Source organism: Sturnus vulgaris, chromosome 3 (genome assembly GCF_052056855.1).
Source record: "Sturnus vulgaris isolate bStuVul1 chromosome 3, bStuVul1.hap1, whole genome shotgun sequence".
NCBI lineage: Eukaryota > Metazoa > Chordata > Aves > Passeriformes > Sturnidae > Sturnus > Sturnus vulgaris.
Window position 1 is genome coordinate 58,962,778 of NC_142245.1, and position 22,931 is coordinate 58,985,708.

General features: G+C 41.8%; 2 protein-coding genes and 1 non-coding gene across 3 annotated transcripts; 1 reads left to right on the forward strand and 2 right to left on the reverse strand.

Moving 5' to 3' along the window:
• Positions 1-5,701: 5,701 nt before the first annotated feature.
• On the forward strand, positions 5,702-14,281 carry ACAT2 (acetyl-CoA acetyltransferase 2). Its single transcript, XM_014874167.2, has 9 exons — positions 5,702-5,820; positions 5,920-6,054; positions 7,167-7,348; positions 8,198-8,315; positions 9,116-9,259; positions 10,299-10,421; positions 11,113-11,267; positions 13,352-13,462; positions 14,036-14,281. Exons 1-9 carry the CDS (start codon positions 5,772-5,774, stop codon positions 14,201-14,203), a joined length of 1,185 nt encoding a protein of 394 aa, XP_014729653.1. The 5' UTR covers positions 5,702-5,771; the 3' UTR covers positions 14,204-14,281.
• A 171-nt stretch (positions 14,282-14,452) lies between these two features.
• TCP1 (t-complex 1) lies at positions 14,453-22,733 on the reverse strand. The gene is made up of 12 exons (XM_014874163.2): positions 22,544-22,733; positions 21,091-21,176; positions 20,206-20,334; positions 19,745-19,842; positions 19,317-19,427; positions 18,474-18,655; positions 17,754-17,880; positions 17,248-17,423; positions 16,606-16,729; positions 15,485-15,677; positions 15,006-15,169; positions 14,453-14,757 (listed from the first exon to the last, which is right to left on the reverse strand). The coding sequence occupies exons 1-12, from the start codon at positions 22,614-22,616 to the stop codon at positions 14,541-14,543; spliced, it is 1,680 nt and encodes a 559-aa protein (XP_014729649.1). The 5' UTR covers positions 22,617-22,733; the 3' UTR covers positions 14,453-14,540.
• Positions 21,598-21,733, reverse strand: LOC148224366 (small nucleolar RNA SNORA29). The gene has a single exon (XR_015802946.1). It is a non-coding gene; the product is annotated as a small nucleolar RNA SNORA29 (small nucleolar RNA).
• Positions 22,734-22,931: the final 198 nt, after the last annotated feature.

Genomic DNA, 22,931 nt, shown 5'->3' on the forward strand with positions numbered 1-22,931 from the left:
TCTAAGGTGTGGGATGGTAAACCTTCCACAATTGTTTGTGTTCGCGAGCACATAGAAAGTATTCCAGCATTTTTTTCCCCCTTGTCAGCAGCTAGTTATTTTAAATTTATCTTTACAAGTGTAAATTACATTTGTGGGAAAATATGCTAGCTGATCAAGAGGCAGGCAGCCAGGGGCATGTAAAGATAAGTGGAATCAGCCTGCAGAGCTTAATATTCTGGGCTGCCTTTCTTCTTTACTTTCAAGTTAGTAAGTGTATTATCAGGCTACACCTATAATTTTTGTTTAGGAAAATAAGGGCAATGATTTGATAACCAGTCCCCCGATATCTTTGGGAAGATGACATTTAACTGAAATACTCTTTTGTTCTGTTTGCTCATCACATTACACAGTGAGAACTAACCTGGAACTTTTTAGTGCTGCTGGAACAAACATGTCGACACCCGCCTTGGGTTGTGTTTACAGTGTGGTAACTGGAGTAAATTAGCTTTTCAAGTAATTGGTGGTATCCTAACCCCCAGCAGTAGCATTGGTCCTTGATGAGAGGGCACATCATGATCTATCCAAAAAAAGCCAAAATTCATATATTGATTCATCTGTAATGATAAAATGGAATAGGAACCAGATTATGAATGTGTGGGCAGCATAGCTCACTGGGTTTTAGGTTCCTTGAATGATGGTGTGTTACTCATTAACTTAATTATCCATTAACTGGATGGCTCCTCCTTGGTTTTACCAGCTCAGTTCTGGGTTTTTATTCCACCCCTTGGTTTCACACAGAAGCTCTCTGAACCAACACAAATACCACAATGTTTCCTAGCTCCAAGGGATGCTGTTCGTCCCTGAGGAAGGCAGGCTCTGAGAGAAAACGCTTCCGAGTGTGAAACACTCATAAAAAAATTAGTCTGCAGATCAGGAAAGTGAGGAATTAGGGGGATAATGACATAAAGCCTTTTTCAAAAGTTTAAAAAAAAAAAAAAAAAAGAAAAAGTTTAGAGTACTGTTCATACTCGTGGCATTTTAAAGGACCTTGAAATACCAGGAACTAAAAAAAGGCCAATTGGCTGTTGCAAAGGCTGTCCTTGACTTGCAAGGACTGGAGATGGAGCAAGGCAAACCCGTGGTACATCTGCAGCAGAGAATGAGCTCTCAGGCACACCAGAAAAGGCTGCTGCAGCCTACAAGTGTGGGATAAAGATAAAACCTATGGATTGCACTGAGAGGAAAGTGATACAGAGAGGCCCTTTGGGTAAATGCTAGGTAAAGACCTGGGCTGCGGTAAGCCCAAATTTGACATCGGAGAACACTCTCTTTTAGAGAAGCTTCCTGAATGCTAGGCTGCAGACTTAACACTGTCTTTATACTCCCTGCCAACATGCTTTTAAGGTTCTTAGTGGAATTATCACCTATTTTTCTTACATCTTTATAGAAAGAAGTAAGTAAACTTCTTCAGAAAGCTCTTGAAATAATTACTTTCTAATTACCAGTAAATTTTATTTATTTATTTATTTATATGTAATGAGTGAACTCCAGAGCCTGTCCTGAAGACATCCCCTAACTGATAATCCATCCAGATACAATTGCAACCAAATGGTAACTCAAGCTAAATTCATTTTTGGGGATGCTTTATAAATAGTGCAAGCTTGCATTTGGAGTACAGGTGTGTATATAGTGGCTAAGGATACAAGATAAGATTAGATTAGATTGTGAACTAATTCGATTTTGAACATTCCCTTACAAAGATGGATTCAAGGAAAACACAGGTTGCTCTTAACACAGCAAATGACATTTTATTGTCTTGATTTCCAAGGACCCCATCAGTCAGGTGGAAGATTGAGAACTTTTAGAAAATGTAGCTCTTTACCTCACTGGGAAAACAGCGTGTCTGTTTTTAAAACATGCCTTATGTGCTCAACGTACTCGTAGACAACTGAATGTCAGTCCACTCCTAAGAAAACGTGGAAAAAAAATGAATTGTCCTTCTACACATAAAAAAAGGTCTTATGGTACTAAAGGCGTCCAGGAAGCCTGAGTGCCCTAAGCAGATATTAGTACCAATATTTGTGCATAAGACTTTATAGACTAGAGAATTTGTTGTTGCAGGAAAGTTGTGAAATCTATTTAAAAGTAAAAAACGTAATTATCTCATATTAAGATTTATGAATTTAAAGTAATTGGATTTTGTTTGGGGTTTTTTTTCCTTCAAGAGATGCAGCTTAGTTTTTATTAAAATCACATTCCCCACAAAACTGTTTTTGCAAATATTCATTGACCAAGTGTCAGATTTAGGGGGGAAAAAAAGCAAGGGGTTCACATTTTGGTGACAATGCTGATCTTCTAAAAGGTCAGATTTAGAAAAAAGTTATCTAGCAGGAGAGTAAATCAGTGAACACTGAAATCCTCTAACTTTTTGTCTATTTCTAATAAAACTGAGCCACCATTAGCAAATGAAAATGCAAAAATCATTGTGCCTTGAGTATTTTATGGAAGGCACATGTCCATTTGATTGTGTTCATAGCAAAGTAGTAAATAAACTTTGTGCAACTTATAGCAAGTAAGATCTCAACTGATTACTTCATTTCCCAGAGTTTAAATTTCCAAGAAATAGCAGAATGTACCAGCATAGGGGAGTAGTTTGCTATTGAGAACATAACGCTGTTCATTAACTACACTGAATTTAAAAGCACAGCTGCCTATTCCCATTCAGTAGGTTTTTTTTTTACATTTAAATAACTTAACTTTGATCTGTACATGCACGTTTCATAATTATTTGCCTTTGTGTGATTGCTACATTATTTCACTATGTTACATGCCCTTTTGTCCATTTGGATCTCATCTCATCTGGACACCATCCAAGCAGAGTTAAATAGAATACTGCAAACCTGATAGACATACCAAGATGATAAAATCAATCTCTGTTGTTTTTGACAACAAACCTCACAGCCTGGTTTGCCACTAATGTTGAGCTGCAGCACTGTTCTGGTGGTCGGGGCTGAGAGCAAAGGTGCAGCAGGTCAGCTCACTGGCCTGAAGTCCCTAAGTCTGCTTCATATTCGAACTTTTTCTGTCTGCTAGTGAACTTCCCTCTGCTATGGGAGGGAAGGGGCTGAAGTGTCACTTTCTTCAATTCAATATTTGTGGTGATATTTGTAGTTTTAAATTCAAGAGAATCCTGCTCATAAGGCTTACTTCAGGTGTCGTGTCAGTTGTGGACTTTGAACAATTGCTGACATTTAATCTGAGCTCCTCTCACATTATTGACTTTGTATTTCCATCGATGGCCTTAAGTTGCAATTGGTCAAATGTTACATTAAGAATGACATACTGGTATATGGTACAGTTGATAAACAAGGTTACTTGGTGCTGCCCTCATATGTCTGTTACTCCCTCTGTACTGAATTTTGAAAATGTGCAAGGACTACATTCAGTTATACATACAGGGTTGCTCAGGAACTGTGCAACATTTTTCTAAAACAATCACTGTATTGCTTAAAATCTACATTCCTGAGTTTTGCTTGTATGTTAGTTCTACTACTTACTTACTGATAGCCTTTTGAAAAGACACAAAGCATGTTTTTCCCCTCTAGATTTAATCTTACATTTTTGTCAGTGTTATCAGCTGCTCTGAGTTCACAGCATCATTAAAGAAAAGCAGTGGTGCATGCAAGTTGCAAATAATGCATCCTTTAATGCATCTCCTTAGGAGACTGGTACATCAGTCTGCCTAAGCATTTGACTGCCTGAGTGATTTTCTAGAGATTTTCTTTCCTGAAGGTATCTGAGAGGATTCTTCTCTTGCTGAAAGCTGGAAACCCCAAAGTAATTGAAGAAATGTTATGACATGTGATTTTCTGCTTTGGCCTTATCCTTCACAAAGACCAAAATATCTAAAAGGTGGAATGTATTTTGAGTGTTGGAGTCCTGTAGTATGATTTAACAGAGTTATTGGTGAAATCCACGCCAATCTTGCTCTTCATAGCTGAAGTAGGATTTTTTTCCCTATCTAGTAATGCTGTAGCTTTTTACATTGTGAAGCAAGAATAGAGGCTGATAGGAGTCATAAGCTTAGGTATCATAGTGCTCCTGTTGCTCATTGTGCCCACACAGAAGGTTCAGATGCATTTTGTGGATGAAGATTTAATACTGCCAAGTTCAGATTAACCAACATGCAGGACGTGACCGCAGGTGTACTGGTGCAAACATAACCACATTTATGTTTGTCGGTGTCTATCATGCCATGTGCTTTTTAGGACTTAATTTGTACTTTTGTTCTCTCTTTGAAAACCTACAGAATTTTACTACCTGGATAGAAAAAAAAGTCTCCCAACTTTGTAGCTGAAGTAGGAACAACGGCACATTTTTAACCATCTTCTTGGCCTTTGGATGCAAATTCAATGCAGTGCTTTGGGTGGCATGTCCCTTAGGCCAGGTATCTATGAATGAGGAAGGAAGGAGTAAGGACTGAAAATCAAGGCTGTGCAATACATCAGTTATTTCAGTACATGTAATTTTTTTTTAACTTTAGTTAGTTAGTTGCTTTGACTTCCTTTCTTGGTTCCTCCCTTTATTTGTCCCTTCTTCCTCCAGATATCTTAATATTGTTGCTTTCCACCTTACATCTCGAAGCTTCCCACCTACATTTCCCCGCAGAGAAATATTCCTGCCTGCCCGCCCTGCTGTGGGTTGCAGCCACTGCTGCAGCTGCCTCCTCTCCTTCCAGCTCCCTGGCTGCCAGGAGCTCCTGCTGCCAGCGCCGCGTCCTTCCAGGTTACCTCGCCTTTCCCCTTGCGGCATCGCTTCCCATGGAAGCAGCCTGGAAACAGCCCCCTGCTTGCCTCTTTCGTCAGGTCAGGCAAGAACAGCTTGTGGGCCAGTGGCAGAGCACCGCCTGTACTAATACAGATAGATAGATAGATAGATAGATATGTGTATATATATTACATATCATATATCATATATCATATATCATATATCATATATCATATATCATATATCATATATTATATATTATATATTATATATGTGTCAGTCTTCTGCTAAGATTAAAAAAATAAATAGATTAAAAGGCCGAGTTGGGTGTTGGCAATCTCTGAGTCTCAGTTGCTGAGCAGATCAAACCAGCGATAGGCAGCTTTGTATAGTTTTATTCAAATTATTGTTCTTTGTCCCTGCTCACGCGGATCCTAAGAAATGCCGTCATGAAATAAACAAACTGCCCTTAAAAATATTACAAGAGAGCACTTGACCCGCACGCTTTATTTTGTAAATAAACAATCCGGACGGAGCTGGCAGCCGGCGCTGCGCTGGCACCGGGTGTGCGAGCCAGGGGCACGGGGAAGTGCCCGGCCCCGGCAGCCCCAGCCTGGCCGGGAAGGGGCTGGGAAGGAGCCTCTCTACGCCCGGAGCCCCTCCTCTCTCCGCCCCGGCTGGGAAGGGACTGGGAAGGAGCCTCTCTACGCCCGGAGCCCCTCCTCTCTCCGCCCCTGCTGGGACGGAGCCAGCCAAGGCCACGCTCGCCCCATCGATCGCCCCAGAGGGCGGCCCGGCCACGCCACCGCCCGCCCGGCCCCCGCGCTGCCCTCGGGTGCCTGGCGACGAATCCCCTGCTCGGGCTCCGTCCTCCTGCCCCGCCCGCCGGCGGCCGAGGGGCGGGACCGGCGCCGATTCCGCTTTGGCTCCGGCCGTGGCCGCCGCTCTTCCCGGGCTCCCGCTGCTCCGCTCCGCTCCGCTCCTCTCCTCTCCTCTCCGCTCCCAGCGCCGCTGCTGCCGCCATGAGCGCGGACCCCGTCGTCTTCGTGTCGGCCGCCAGGACCGCCGTGGGTGAGAAGCGGCGGCGGGCGCGCCGGGGGGCGGATGCTCCCGCCGGGGCCGCGCGGGTGTCCGGGTGCTGAGCGCGCTCCCTCTGTGTCCCCCTGCCAGGCTCCTTCAACGGCGGGCTGTCGTCGCTCCCCGCGCACGAGCTGGGCGCCGCCGCCATCCGGGAGGTGCTGCGCCGGGCCGGGCTGGCCCCCGAGGAGGTGTCGGAGGTGATCCTGGGGCAGGTCCTCACCGCAGGTACGGGCCGGCGGCGGGACCATCGCCTCGGGGTTGTGCCATTGAAACGGCTCGGGTTTCGCCTTGCAGAACGTCATCCCTCGCCACTGGGAACACGGTTCCTTAACAAAGGACTTGAGAGGCATCTTCTCCATGCGTGGGTGGCTCTGGATGACCGAAAGGATGGGTTTTTGGAAAGGATGTTGTGAGCGATAGTTCGGGTTTTCTTTAAATCCATGAAGTAGCCAACAGTGTATGTGTGAACGTCAGTTTCTTTTCTTTGTTACAGCATCCTTCTCACCTTGGTCATCTCAGTTCCTAAATGTAACATCCTAAGTAATGAGAACTCTGAGATTTTAAGAGCTTGGCCTGCATTTTTGTTTATCTGCAGGACCGACCTGCAAGGTCTGTGATGCCACTTGTTTGGAGACAAATATTTTGATTTAATGAAAATGCAGCTGTCAGGGAATTGTTTGTTTTGGCAAGGTAATGTTTTATCAGTAGAATCATAAGCAGGTTTGTATTTTAAATGTGGAGGAAGGAAACACATGTTTTTATCTTAAAGATGATTCAGATTCCTCTATATTTTTAGCTTGCTGAATGATGGGCTCTCCTTGTCCTTTGCTTTGTATACAAAGAGAGATGCAGATGAAGACTGTTGTGATCCTGATGGAGATAATAGGAGCACTATATTCAAAGAAAGCAAAGACTGGAAGCTTCAGTTCCATCTGTGCCTAGTTGTGCTTTTGGTTTCCATATGAACCTTCAGGAAAAGATAACTGCTGGTGATGTACCGAAGATGTCAGAAATAAACTTTTCAGCAAGTAGCAATTTAAATGATTTCTCATTTTACACATACAACAGGCTAGGGCTAATCTGAAGTAGTGTTTCCTCTGACCTGGCATCAAAAGCAGAGTTGTAGATATAAAACTTATCATTAGCAGGTATTTATTGATCAATATAAATGAGAGAGGTTTCTGTTTATAGATTACTGCTGGGCACTTCTCTACTCACCAGCTAAGAGTAGGAGCGAGCTCTGAATTTTAGTGGAATCGGGGTATTGTGAACAGTGACAAGGCGGGCGTTTGTGTTTTTAAGAGCGGACAAAAGCAAGATTCTGCCTGTTCCCACAGGTGCTGGCCAGAACCCTGTGCGGCAGGCCAGCGTGGCTGCGGGAATCCCATACTCCGTGCCCGCCTGGAGCTGCCAGATGATCTGCGGGTCGGGCTTGAAGGCGGTGTGTCTGGCTGCTCAGTCCATACTGATCGGAGACTCCAGCATCGTGGTTGCAGGGGGCATGGAAAGTATGAGCAAGGTAAAGCAGAGGATTCGGCTGGCGTTGTGCTGACGCACCGGGAGCAAAGAGCCGATGTTGAAACCCCGTTTCCAGGCTGGCACCTGGAGGCAGATCGAAAGGCTCACCGCTCTTGCGAATGAATTTACACACGCAGCAGTTGACTTCAGTAGCACACCGCTTTTAAAAAAAGGAAAAGACCTCCTACTGCAGCTACTGAAAAGGTGCCCTGCAAACACACGCTGCATTTAAAATTCCATTTTCATTTCCATCTAGCCCTGTTTTGGTGAATGATTTGCTTATGACAGATCTCAATAGACAGGATTTTTGTATTGCAAGAAGCCCAGAGAAGGAATAACTGAAAATGTTATTGTTCACCAAGCTATTAGAGCTCAGAAAGAAAGCAAAGCAGTTTTATTTTGAGGTCTTCATCCCAAGGCTGTATTCAGGAATAGGTCTGAGCTGGTGATCTGATGCCCAAGAAATGGATGGCCTCTTCTGCCAGAGCTCAGCCTGTGCTGAGAGTGATGTTGACATTCCCTGACAGCAGAGTGCAATTGGGAACTACCTGGAGCAGGCTAGTAGAATGGGAGAGCCACAGCCATGTGGCCCCAGGAATGATAGATTTGGTCTGTGGAGAGGAAACAACACTTGCAGTGTGGTGATCTGCTACCAGGGGAATGCACAGGCCAAATGGCACGCCAGCTGGCAGGCTCTGGAGGGACAGGCAGAGTGGGCAGCTGGAGAGACTGCCAGGATTTGGGATGGGTACCCCCAGCTACCAGGCAGGGGTCTGTCTCTGCAATGGGCTGTCTGAATTGTGTACTGGAGGTGTAAACATCTCAATCCTTTCAAAATATGCTTTTGCAGGCTCCTCATGTCATTCACATGCGAGCTGGGGTGAAAATGGGAGAGGCTTCCTTGCAGGACACCATAATCCTTGATGGCCTTACAGATGCTTTTTATCAGTATCATATGGGCATAACAGGTAAGTTATGCCATCCATGAAATGAAATGGTCAGCTGAAAAAATTCACTGACAGGAAATTTCAGAAATCTAAAGTTAAAAATAACATGTTTCAAGCTGTCCTTATGTAGTAGTCATGACAAAGAAAGAAAGAAAGAAAGAAAGAAAGAAAGAAAGAAAGAAAGAAATGTGTAATATTGAAAGGCATTCAGGCATTTTCCATTTCATTTGTAAAGCTACTGTTCTGGGTTTTTCTTCTGTCTGAGCTAATCTCTCTGCATCTCTTCTACATCTGAGAATTTTAATTTCAGAAAAAATATGAATAAAATAATCCCTGTGTGTAACTGGAGCATTCAGCAGCACAGATTTGCAGTGGGGAGCAGTTATATAAAGTGTCCTGTGGGTATGTGTAGTTCTGCAGCTTCAGGTTATTGCACCCTGGATGGGATGGTCAGCCAACTGCTTTCTCAGATCCTGCTTATGAAACAGAGTGACTTCAGAACTGTTCCCTCTCCTGAAGTGGCTGTAGAGATATCTGAGCGTACTAACGCAGAGAAGAAGTAAACTACAAAAGCTTATTTGCATTTGTATTTAATTCGATAATATCATCTGAGAGGAGATTCCACACAGAAATTTTCACCCTCAAATGAAAATTCAGTCAAAAATCATGAGTAAACAAAATGAGGAAATCAGAATGAAAACGGTTCAACAAACTCAGCTGCTTGCTACAGCAAACATTAATGACTACATTTCTGCTTACAATTTTGCAACTTAAAATTTTGGCATTTCCTGATGGCAGTTTGCATTTTGTTCCTGTTTCAGCTGAAAATGTGGCGAATAAGTGGCAAGTCAGCAGAGGGGAACAAGATCAACTTGCTGTACAATCACAAAACAGGGCAGAGGCAGCACAGAAAGCTGGATATTTTACAAAAGAAATTGTTCCTGTTCTTGTACCTTCTAAGAAAGGTAGGTGTGAATGGCTAATGAGAGCTGATTTTAAGGAAAAAAATCTATTTTCTGCTATGTCTCCTGTAATCAGTGGATGATTTCCCACTTACACAGCCTTTTTGTAAGCATGTAGCCTGTTGCTCTCTTATTTAGCAGTTATATTTTAAATAAGAGAGAAGCAATGCAAATGTGGAATATCTCAGTGTAGCTTTCTGCAAATACTACTAGTGTGTTTTACTGGAGATAGAGTAAAAACCTAGACAAAGCACTGACTTAACATAGGCTTGGATATGGTACCAAGATTAGTATTTTTCATTTTCTTAAGCTTCCTGTTGTATTAGACTTAAAACAGTCATATTGATCTGGTAAACCTTTCCCATCTAGTAAAATACATAGTGACAATAATTAGGGTTACTAGTTAATTATGTAGTCAGATTACAGATAATGGTTATGTTTCTTTTTAGGTCTGTGAGGGATATAAACAGACCTATCACAATACTTGAGCCAAAGGTCTGTTTCTAGAGCAGAGGAATTATCTAGCTCCTTGTGAGTTAGATGCAAAAACTGAATTTTCCAAAAAGAAATCAAGAATCAGTTCTTCAGCAATTCTGTTGAACAGACCCTGCAGACTAAGTCCCGGCATTAGGCTGGCTACAAATTATTTAATGATACCAGTTTAGATGATAATATTTAATGACACTTGATTACTCTTTGTAACACGATTACTAAAGTATCATTTGAAATACAGCCTCCTGCTGAAAGTGAAGCTATTGGGTTAAGAGCAGCAATACTGACTTTTGCACAACTAGACAGAATTTTAGCTGCCAGTGTTTGTCTTAGAAAACCTGAGCTGTCTGCCCTGCTAGAAGGAGCTGGAGGGTTACAGCCACTTGTTAAACTGCCTTGAGTTGGCAGCTGTCTCCAGCATAAGAATGCCTTGTTGATTGGAAGGAATATGGTGTATAGTACCACTCAGAATATTGTTTTTGCTGTCTTTCTGTTTGAGATGTGTTTGTGTGATTAGACTCTTCTGTGAGCATAATGCTCTGTTTTGCAGGTCCTATAGAAGTTAAAATAGATGAACACCCTCGACATGGGAGCAACTTGGAAACAATGGCAAAGTTAAAGCCCTGCTTCCTGACAGATGGAACTGGGACAGTAACAGCAGCTAATGCTTCAGGTTGGTCCATCTGGCTTAAATGAAATGAAAAAGAGCAGTAGCTGTTTGTGGCTCAAGGGAGGGTCTCTGCAAGGAGTGGCTGCTGTGTGTTTACTGCTTTGCAGGAAATGGTAATGTGTTTGACAACATAGGTAGAACTCGATTTTAGATGTGGTGGAGGATTTCTTTACAGAGTCATCTTTTGTTTCCTTGTTTTCTATGAAACAATACAGGAGTTTGGACAATAACAGCCATATTTGATAGGCTGGAAAGAATATTTCCTTTTATAACTGTCCAAGGGATTGTGACACTGCAGGTCTGGACAATAGAAAACTTAATGATTCATGTTTGAAAATGTTACTCCTGTGGGACTGCCACAAGCAGCTTTTAAATGTCTTCCTGTGTCCTTATGCTGCCCCTTCTAAAGCCTGCCTAACAAATCTGATGTACTTTTTTTTTAGATTGTGCTTTGATTCTTCCACCTGCTGCTTTACAAATAGAATCACAAATGTGTCACATTTACAGCAATATAAGTTTCAAGTGTTTGTGGCAGAGAACACACTTGGCTGATAAGAACAATACTGACCTATACCAGTACATGATTTGTGATTTTTGTTTTGTCTAGATTGTGATTTTATGCAAGTAGAAGAAAGTGGTACAGTAAAAGCCATAAAGTGCAATAAATACATACAAGTTGTTTATTACCCCACAGGTTTAAATGATGGAGCTGCAGCTGTTCTTCTAATGAAGAAATCGGAAGCTGCTAGGAGAGGTCTTATGCCTTTGGCTCGGATTGTATCTTGGGCTCAGACAGGTATAGATCCATCTATTATGGGAGTAGGGCCCATTTCAGCAATAAGGAAAGCTGTAAGTAATCACTTATGTATGTGATTATGATGTTAAAATCCTTGTATTTAATTGCTTTTTGTCTTCATGTCTTGTTTTTGCCCTGTTCTAAGAAAACTTGATAGGAAAAAAATAAACTATGTGAAAAAAGACTGAAAATAGTGTAGTATATAAGATTAGGAATTCTAATGCTACTAGGCTAGTACTTACTTGTTGGAAGAAGAAAACCCAAATGCCTATGTGTATAAATGGACTTCAGAACATAAACTAGTCAGGTTTGTGGAACGATACCTAGATAACCTAGGAGGCTAAAGATCAAATTTCAGGGATGTGTGTAACTAACTTAATTCAGTGATACGGTTCTGATGCTGTGTCTGGCCAGGTTAATTTTCAGATCATTGCCTGATTGTATTTGCAATAGTACAACACTGAGGAAGGGGCCACTGAGTGCCATCTGCATTACCAAATGGCAATGATGCCCTTTGTGTTTCAGTTTGGTCTGCAAAAAGCTTGGAGCTTACAAATTGTTTTCCTTTCAGGTGTAACTAAACAGGAAGGTGCATTCCAAAACCACATCTAATGTGCTCAGAGCATTCCTGCACCACTGATATGCTCAGTGTTAGTCCACAGGACAACTGTGCTCAATGTCCCAGTGAGCAGCCCTTCTGGTACCACACTGCTTGCTAATACACACATAACCCAAGGCAGCCCCAGCTAATCATTTGTTAAAGCTTAGCTATGAAATTGAGCATGAAAAGAGCTAAGAACAGATTTTCTTCAATGTTCCTTATTTTTTAATACTGTGTAAAGGCCTTATTCACCTCTGAAATATCCTGGCAATGTAGAGGTCTCCCTGAACTCACCCAAGCTCTATGGCTTTTGACAAGAAAATCAGAACTGTAATACTAAAGCTTTTTCTTATCAGATATCAAAATGTTCTTTTAAATGAACTGCATATACAATACAGCTTAGTTTAAACTGTGGGACAGACAAACTGTACTCTATAACTGTATACATACTATGGAAAAGGGCACACTACTTCATAGAGCATGGTCCTAATAACACCAAGGTCCTGGCTTTGATCCCTTTATGGGCCATTTACTTAAGAGTTGGACTCGATCTTCATGGGTCCCTTCCAACTCAGAATATTCTGTGATTCTGTGATTAAACTTTGTAATGTGTGTTACCAAATGTTCATACCCTCCATGTATTATGGTTATCACTTCAGAATTTGAAAGTAGCACTTTCTAGTAAGAGAATTTTCTATGTTATACATTAAGTGTTACAATAACATAGTATATATTAAGTTTTTCCCAGAATGGGATACTCCATACTGTCTATTTTATCTAGTAGAAAAAGGCTTTCCTCCTTGACTACAGCCTTGGAGGTGCACCAGTCTGGCTAGCCTAGGTTGTGAAATACCATTGCTGATGATTCTGCTGATAAAGTACTGCTGTTAGAAACAAAGTGAGTGGAAGTAAAAATGTGCGTATGTGAAACATGTCTAAGCCTGTACCAGAGTAGGCAGTTGCATCACAAGTTTCTCAAGTAAAAACATGAGCCAAAGTAAAAACATGAGCCAAACCATCTTTCAAAATAGTCACTTGTAAAAAGCTTAAAGTGGCAGCTTTCCATGTAAAGGCAGGAGAGACTGGACACATCAGATGTGGCACTGATCACTAATGGTTGACGCCTCACTACTTCCTGTGTAAAAGTCTCTGTCAAGTAGAGACTTTCTAATGGAGTCAGACTATGTCCCAAAAACATTGCTTTTAATCTGTTAAAGCCTGCTTTTGAATCCAGTGCTTGTTCTAGGAAGGGCACCAGGTACAGTTTGATTCTCACAATTGCACCACCACTGCTACACATGTAAAGATTTTTATGAGCAGTCAGCATTATTACAGCTCATTGTACTGACTTGTCTGACACTGAAATCTGTTGTCTTCAAGAATTCTGTCATTAACAGTGGCTAGAGAAAATTGTTTTCCTTCCACTTTTTTGAAGTGGTAGCTTCAAATCACCCAATTTACATCTTATGAAAAGCTTCCTCTGGTGCTAAGGAAGATCTAAAAGATAATAAGGTCCTATTTGTATTGTTTTCTCAGATTGACAAAGCTGGATGGACTCTGGAACAAGTCGACCTGTTTGAAATCAATGAAGCCTTTGCATCATTATCTGTTGCAATAGCAAAAGAACTGAAAGTAAATCCAGAAAAGGTAATGATTCGTAGGCTGGCATTAGTTTGCCTCCTGTAATTCAAACTTGTCCCGTTCTGTGCATGTGGATTGAGCACAGCTCAAGTAAGGATGAGCACAGCTCTCTTTCAGTCCCTTTGGTGTAAGCAAACAGGGAGCCCCAGCAGGCATTTCCTCATCCTCACACTGCTGTCCGCTGGCTTTGCTAGCAGTTTCCCAGCTGAACAAGTTCCAAAGTTGTTGCAGTGGATTTTTATGCAAATCTAGGTAACTGCTCAAGCATACTTAATTCAGAATTTGAAATTGCTGCTGCAGGTATATTTGCCACAGTATTCTTTCAGTGATGGTAAAAAGCATGGGTGTTATTCTCCCCTTCCTAATTCACCTCTTTAGTGAAGATTGCACCCTTGCAAAAGAAATACTGACTACCAGCTGTTGAACTCCTATGCACTTTCTTGTATGAAGTGATGTTTATAAAGTTTCAAGCTTACTAATGATCATGGGGTAGATCCCAGTGAAGTCATTTATGTTGAAAGTCAGCTAAGCCAGTTGAATGTCCTTGACCGTCTATATTGGCTTTTTTTTTTTTTTTAGATCAATATTCAAGGTGGAGCTATTGCTCTCGGCCACCCTCTGGGCGCCTCTGGTTGTCGCATCCTTGTAACTCTTCTATATGCACTGGAACGAACTGGTGGAAAACGTGGTGTTGCTGCTCTGTGTATAGGAGGAGGAATGGGAATAGCTATGTGCATCGAGAGATAAACGTGAGGGAATGAATGAACAGCTAGTGTGAACTAGCTTTGAAACATTTTACTAATAAACTTCTAATAATGGAGGTCACATTTTGTTTGTTTTGCTTAAAAGTAAATAAGCTTACAACATTACTTTTTGACACTCACAAAGAGGTCAGTGGTTACTGCAGGCACACTAATTGTTAATACACACCAGAGCCTAAATTCTCACTGCAAAGACCAAGCTTGCTTTCAAAAATTAAATTTGTTCACAAGAAAATAGCAGCAACATTCAACCACTTGTTTTATTAACATTTTAGTTATAAGAGTGGGAAGTGTAAGTGAAACAAACATAAATAAAGCCTAAGTTATTCTTCGAGTGCTCCAGACTGAACTGCATCCTCATAGCATCCTCCTCTCTCTTCTTTAGTTTCAGGGTGCAGTTTAATAAGGTCATCAATTCGAAGAATAGTAATTGCAGCTTCTGTTGCAAACTTGAGGCTCTTAGTTTTGACCATGGTTGGTTCAAAGACACCAGCTTGCTTGTTATCACGAGGTTTTCCATTGATCAAATCAAGACCAATCCTGCAAAGAAGGAATGGTGTCAGATGGAGAGGGAGAAGAGTAGAAATACAGCTGGGCGTATGCTGTGTAGCTCCTACTTCGTTACAGCAATACATACACACAACTGAAGGGAAGGGGCAAAGGAGTTCACTGAGAGCATTTTTTTTTTTACTATGCAAATCATGGTTCAGTAAACTGGGAGAACAATTTTCCATCTAGATCACCAACCCACATCACTTTTACTAGCCTTCTAAAAGACAGATACTTGCCATTTCAGATTTTTGCGATCTGGGTTAACTTGAGCCTCATTGTGGAATGCTCTCAACTTTGCAACAAGGTCTGTGGCATCCTGAGCGGCATTTACTGCCAATGTGTTTGGGATTACTAAGAGGGATCTTGCAAATTCTGCTATTGCAAGTTGCTCACGTGATCCCTAGAAAGAGGAAAAAAGTTTTTAAACCAATAGCTACAACAAGAGAGGAAAAAATACATCCACAATCAAGAACAGCACTAACAGGTAGGGATCTTCACATGCAAAACCTGTGTTTGGGTCAAAGAACAATAGAGTCTAATTATCAGAGAAAGAATTAACTCGTATCCCCAGTTTTAAAGAACCATCTTAGATTCTGTAAGATGATTAGGTTTTCATGAACCACAGAAATGACCTATAGTTAGATGAAAATAAACGCTTGGAGATTCATTGCGCAAGTCTAATGCACACGCTCTTGTTTCTTTGTGCAAGACTTACCATGCTCGTTGCATAATTTTCAAGATATATTGAAAGTGCTGCCTCTACAGCACCACCACCTGGGACAACAGACTTTGATTCCAAAACCCTTTTGACAACACAGAGAGCATCATGTATAGATCGTTCCATTTCATCACACATGAAGTCATTGGCTCCTCTTAAGATAATTGATGCTGAAGTACGAGCCTTTGTACTAAGAAAAAAAGGAATCAGAAGTCAGCTGTCTTGGATGGAATATATATTAAAATTATTCTTGGTAATATTTTTCTTTTAAAGCCGAGTTCAGTGGAGCCTCATTATTTCAACATTTAAAAGAAAATCTTAACATTGTTATGTCTCCTTGCAAGATACATACATTGTAACTTAGTCACCATTTTAATTTCTAACATGCAAGCACTAGTTTGAATTTTAGTTCTTTAAAGAAAGCGATCTGTCAAAGTGTAATGACAAGATGTTTTCCCATCAAGAGGGGAAAGTGTACTTAGATAGTAAGAAAGACAGCTCTCAAGTAAGCTAATGACTGCCAATGTTATAGAAAAGGCTGTCACCATGTAGCTGACACACCAGTGCCATGGGCAAAGCAATTCATTCACACTCAAATGACACGACAGGGACATGAACACCCAGAAGGGATATTGAAGAACTGGAAAAGTTACTTTCCATAGAATGTTCTCGTTAAATGAATTGATATTTAAGTCTTCAGGTACAAGACAGCAGTGATGGCAGCGCACTGAAGTGAACACTGTCTTTCACTACAAACGAAAAGATTTAGCTCAAACCTCTTTCTTCAGATGAAATTACTCAGATGGTAACTATTTCCCTTTACCATCTCTAAAGGGAAGCCAATTTAGAAATATTTGTTTATGAACAAAAATTTAAGTAAAAACTGCCTAAAATCTTGTCTCATATATACTACAGTTCAAAAAATGTACCCAGTTTCAGCAAAAGAGAGTAAATACTGATACTTTCACCTCGAATTTGCACTGGATATGTGTATAATTACTTTCCCATGCATGTAATTACTCCAACCACTAAGACAGCATAAAGTAAATAAATGGAATTTTATCTCCAACTTAGTAGAGAACATATACAAAACTGAGTATTTTTAAAAGGATTCTTACTTCTTGATTAAAATCAGCTCATCATCACAGATTCTCTCTTGAATCACCTCTTCTGCCTGTCCCAGCATTAATGCCTCAAAACTCTCCTCACCTTCAAGGTTTGCAAGGGTTGAGCATATGGTTGCTTTAACAAACAAACAAAAAAGTGAAGTTAACATTCAATTTCTGCACATCATCCTTTGCCCACTTCCCAGAATACGTGTACAAAAAGAAAAACAAAAATAAAAGCTGCGTTAAATACATTTTTCTTAAACAACACTTCCACTTCTCAGGCAGCAATTCAGTATTTCAGTTTATAACTGATAAACTGACTGCTCCTTTTGTTCAATTTTTACAGCTCTTTTTTTTTCACAGCCAGTACAAGTCCCCATGCTTTACCACAATGAAAATGTTTTTTTCCACAGCAAGGCAGCTTTTTCTCTGCACTGCTGTAGATCTTCAGCAATCAAGTCTTAAAATACTACTACTTTTACAAAGATCACTTAAAAGCAACAGTAAAGCAAAAAAGAAGTGGCTCAGCTTTACTCATCCTGACCCTGAATGTTAAGAAGCTGTATTTTAAAAATCAGTTAACAAACACCCTAACAACAGCATCTACTTTAAGAATAAATTTATAAACCAGTTGTTCTTATACAAACATACCTCCTGATGCCTTAGCAATCCGCTTAAGGTCCTTCTTTACAACTCTTCGTACTGCCATAGCTCCAGCATCAACGAAGTATTTCAGACACATATCATCAATACCTCCAGTGGTGAGAATAACATTGGCACCAGTGGCTAGAATCTTCTGGATTCTTTCTTTGGTAATATCTGACTCTCTGCAAAGATTAATATCAAAGTTATAAAAAGGTATTAAGAAATATACCATCACATCCTGTCAGCCAATTTCATGAAATCTTAATGCAGAGCTCTGCATGAATGGACTACTGCACAAAAATACTTGCATTTCTTGAAAACTGACTTAATACTAGTACTGCCTCCAGAAGTGAAGGCTTCTTCCATTTCTATTTGGTTTTGCTGGGAAATGTTACATTCAAAACATTTTTCACCTCTTGCACTCAGCCAAAATTACATTGAGCCACCTCAACTGAAGAGACCAAATTAAGCCTGTGAAACCCACTGCCTCAATAATTCAAGCTTCCACACACCTCTGCCTTATCTGGTCCAGCTTCTCAGGGTCTGAGATAACAACCTGAACACCAAGCTTCATTTTTGCTTTCTGCAGGCTGAAGTCAAGGCATGCAATCTTTGCATTAACTATTCTCTTGGTCATACCTGATGAGGAAAAATAAGCAAGAAGGATTTTGTCAAATTGATTTAACAGAACATCAAGTCAGCATTAGAGATTAAAATTAACGTTACTGTCACATTTCAGATTTCTACGATTTGCTTATCCACCTTCAGTTCTGCCCTACTGCAGAAAAATGCCAACCAAGACTTTCCTGTATCACCTTTTTACATACACTGTCCCCCAAATGTGAATGACCATGACAATCTGACCTATCAGTCTCACATCCTCTTAAGTCGCCTAATCACAGCACAGCTCTGCTAAACACAACAGTTCCCCACAAACCTGGCACTGGCTCCCCACAAGGGAAGCGTTTAAGTTCCACCAGACCACAATGCTACCTTGCTGACACTGCGCTAGGGAAACTACAGCAACTCACCAACACTTTGTGGATCACTGCTAGTTGGCAGGCTCTAGTCTAACAAACACCAGTGAAGTGCAGTATTTTGTGTTCTTGTTTAATTGTTCTGGAACTGACAACCCACGTGATTTGCAATGAATGAAGACAGTAAGAAGAGCGATACAGAAAGATGAAGAGGACTGAGCTGACAGAGATTTCTGAAACACAGCCTGTTCTTACCCTGTGAGCCCACCACACAGTTCAGAGCGTAACCGTTCACAAGAATGCTCTCCTTCTGGCTGCGGCCATGGGCCTTCAGAACATTAACCGAGTTGATGGGGTACCGAGCCTGACCCTTCTGGTCTGTGTATTTAACTGCCAGTGCAGCATCCACCACCATGTTAGCAAAGAAATCACCATCACTGAAAGGCTGTTAAGGTTAAAACTGAAGAAGGAAACTAGTATTATGCTTAAGGAAAAAAAAAGAAACCAAACAAACCATGAACAGAAATAACTGACAGTGCCCACACTAAGTTTCCAAAAATGAGCTGTAGAAAGGCACAAAAGTGCTAGCTTTCCTTACCATTGTCTTAAAGGAATAAGTCATTCTAAAAGCTGCAACTCTGGTAAGAAAATTATTACAGACTAGTATGAAACCTGCATTTTATGTACCTTTTGTCGCTAAAGAAAAATACGTATCCTGTGTTCAGTCTGCACAAAAGCTAAAAAAGCAGGTTTTTCTGTGCCCATGGAGTAAACTTCAACTTTCCTCTAGATTCATTCCCCAGGTACCTCTGTAACACATTCTTCCATTCACACAACTCTTTATCTAGTCTCCCTAACAAGCAAAGCAATTGTTAAAAGCTATAATGATGTGCCAATCTAGATTTAAATAAATTGGGAAGGGTTTGAACATGCTTTCCCGTGCCAGGTCATAGTATCTGTAAAATGCCTGTCATAAAACACAAGAGCTTCAATACAGTGTCATGTTCATAAAAAAAATGCTGCCAAGGATACTCTAGCCTAGCCACTGAAGCTCTCCAATCAATCACTCTTACTTCACTCACTTAAGTTAAAGGATACACTCCTATAATTTTCGAGGACATTGATGTTTTAGCAGCATTAATTAGGCAGTCCCTGCCCAATTCATCTGTGTTAATAACAAGATTTTCATTGATGTAGCGAACAGCTTCCCTGTAAAATAAAGACAAATACACTGGTAAAGAACCACCCCCACAAAAAGACAAAAACTTTTATGTTTTCAGCTCTTCTAGATGTTACCTCAAAGAACAAAGGGATAAAATCAACTGCTCTCCAAAGACAGTAACGTGACTGTTATTCCATTACATGATTACAGAAATACAATTTTAAAAAAAGAGAACCCACAAGAAAACCCAAACCAACAAAAACCTCACCACCCCTGCAACAAAGCACCATATTCCACTTAGCGCCAAAAAGTCTGTACTAATGCAGTCATAAAATGCAGAAATTCAACTGTATCAGTTTCTTACTTGCAGGCAAGTCTGTAACCACCGATAATGGAGGTAGGATGAATTTTCTGTTTCACCAGCTCATCTGCATTTTTGAGAAGTTCTGCAGCAATAATTACCTGTTTGAAATACAAACACTGAATACGTGCATTCCACATAAGCAAAATAAGTACCTTGTGCAATGCAGGACTAAAAACAGTTTCTGATGTGAGGTGAGAGCTACCTAATTCTAACCCCCACCAAAGTATCTGAAGTCTCAGGCAAGTTTTCAACACTCAGTATCCTTCACTTCTTGCAATCATTAAAAATTAAAAACCTAAATTCAGCCTCTATCACCAACCTTCAAGATAGGAAAAAATCAACAATGAAACAGAAGTAAGCAAACTCCTTTCCAGAGCACCACTTTGCACACGGAAACTAGCATCTATGGAGAATCAAAACACTGACTTTTGATATATCTGCCTGTAAAACTTGCTACTTACCACAGAGGTGGTCCCATCACCAACTTCTTTGTCCTGCAGGTCTGCCAGCTCACAAAGGACTTTTGCAGCAGGATGTTCCACTTCTAGCAGTTTCAGAATGGTTGCACCATCATTAGTAATGGTCACATCCTAATTTTCAGAAATCAAATGTGCAGATGAGGTATATTTCTATTACACTTTCACTATTGTATTTCATAAAGTTAATACAAAAAGAAATTAATTATTCTTTGCAATCGCCCATAAAATTACTATTTATACCAAAATTTCCTGCTTCTTTTTTAACAGGAGTCCCATTCTAACAACACAAATGTTACCAGTGCAGAATCTGCACTTTCTTTTGATCAGAAAAGCCTTTATATTACAGAAACTCACCACATTTTGCAAATACTGGATAAGGAGCCATGCAATGACCTCCCTCCAACACAGTATTTTATTATATCAGCCTAGAAAATGACAAACTTTCTTCAATTGCTTGAAATATTTTAAAATAAAAAATATTGCTAAAAACTTGTTAATTAATTGAATTTTTTTGGTTATTTCTCCTAATGTGGAGACCAGGATGTACAAGTCATCACCTGTTAAACTTGACTCACATGGTAAAACTCACTTCTTGCAATCTGACCTGTATTTTAAGTGGTTACAAGAACTTACCTGCAGAAATGAAATAACACAAATTACAACCAATTTATGTACCACATAACTTACCACCACAATAGACGAAACTAAAACGATGTAACACAGATTACACCATACTTAATTTTACCACAGTTCTCCTACTCCTCTCCTGAAAAAATAGGCACATGCACCTATGAAGCACACTAAGTGGAAGTACTTTTACCCAGCAACACAAGTCCTCCTGATACTTCTTAAAGTAACATTACTTACCCCAATATCATCCACCAACATCTTATCCAGACCAACTGGACCAAGAGAACTCTTCACAATATTGGCAATAGCAGATGCAGCAGTAACTGAACAAATGAAATAAGTAAGAAAAAAAAAGTTTTATTTTCCCAGCTTTAGGATGATTCTCAGGTTTGTAAGAAATAGAACCAACGAATCAGGAACTAAAGAATGCTTTCTCTGCTGTCTGGGTAAGATGGAGGACAGGACTGAGGTCAGAGAAGCAGTGGCGTTAGATTAGGAGGAGTTGGTAGCACTGCTACTTTTGACGGCAGCAAGCTGTGCCACAAGACTTCACTCTCACTGAGTCCTCAGTTCGGGCTGACAGAGAACAATGGCATCACCACACATCAATCAGTAAAACATCTTTTGGTCCATATCAGGCCTATGACTGAAACAAAACATTTACTTATTCAAAATAAGTCACCGAAAAGTGACCTTTGAGTCACTACTAAAACAACACAAAAGCCTCTGAAACACAGGCTCATTTAAAGGTTGTTCTGCCATTTTCATATAGGAAAAAGATACAATCAATCTTTTCCTTCAGACCACGGCAAGTTTTTCTCTATCCCACAAGCATAGCCACTTAATCTAGAAATTGAAAAAGTGGTAGTTAAATGGGAATAGTTATAACTTCTTTAAACAAAACAACAGTTCATTTTGCTTAGGAGGATTAATGGCAGCTTTCAGGAAGAAATAACGTTGAACCAAGGGTGCCATTAGCACGTGGAATCTCACTCGTGAATTAAGGTAAGGCTTGTAAATTTTAAGCAGTCTGCCTAAAGTATCATCAGAGCTACAGGAATGAATCTCACTTTGACCAGGAAGCAAGTCTTTGGCTTCTTCCTTTGTCTTTTCTCTACTCAGAATCCGAGATCGGTCTCGGAATTTGCAGCTTTCCCCCAGGACCTGGGATACAATCCTGGGCAATGGATAACGTGTTTTGAGAACCACGGCTACAGACACGGATATCGAGGGCGGTCCCCACTTTCCGAAGCAGGTTATTCCCTGTGCTGGGCAGAAGGGACCTTCCCCAGCTGCCCCTTCCTTTGCAGAATTTCCCGCGGGCTCTGCAGGCTCGGGCCCTACGCGGTCGGGACGGGGCAGAGCCACCTTCGTGCAGCAGCAGCCGCCCAGGCCCGGTGTTTGCGGCTACCAAGGGAAGGAGGGCGGGGGACGCGAGATCGAAGCGGCCCGGGATGGCGTGTGCTCCTCGTCCGTGTGCCTGCCTCCCTCCATGTTTCCTTTATTCCCCCCCTGCAGGCAGCAGCGGCCTGGGACGGAAGGATCTGTCGGGAGGAGCGGCAGTTCGCGAGCAGAGCGGGGCGGGTGAGCACATGGCAGACGCGGCCATGGCCGCGCCATGTTCGCTCCTTCCTGCCCCTCCCTTCCCCCCACCATTCCCCTGCCGCTCGCCGGGGCGCGCCGCCGTTACCGTTTTGCGTGCGGACCGTGTCACCGCTGGTCCGCTCGCCGAACACGGCCAGGGGCCCCTCCATCGCCGACATCTTCCCGCCCGGGCGCGGCGCCACACGCACAGGGAAGGGACGGGAGGGCGCGGAGCAGCGGAGGGCCGGGGCGGCGCGAGGCACGCTGGGAGCGCGCCCCCCTGCGCGAGGGGGCGGTGGGGCGGGGCACGCCCGCGGGGGGCGGGGCCGCTTCCCGAGCCTGTCCAATCCCGGGGCGCGGCACCGCCCGGCCTCGAGCCCCGATTGGCGGGTGCTGCTGAACAAAGGCGCCGCGAGACGGGGTGGGGCCGGGGGCGCTTCCACGAGCTTCTAGAAAGTGTCGCGGGCCTGGGCGCGCAGGCGCGCGCGGTCCCG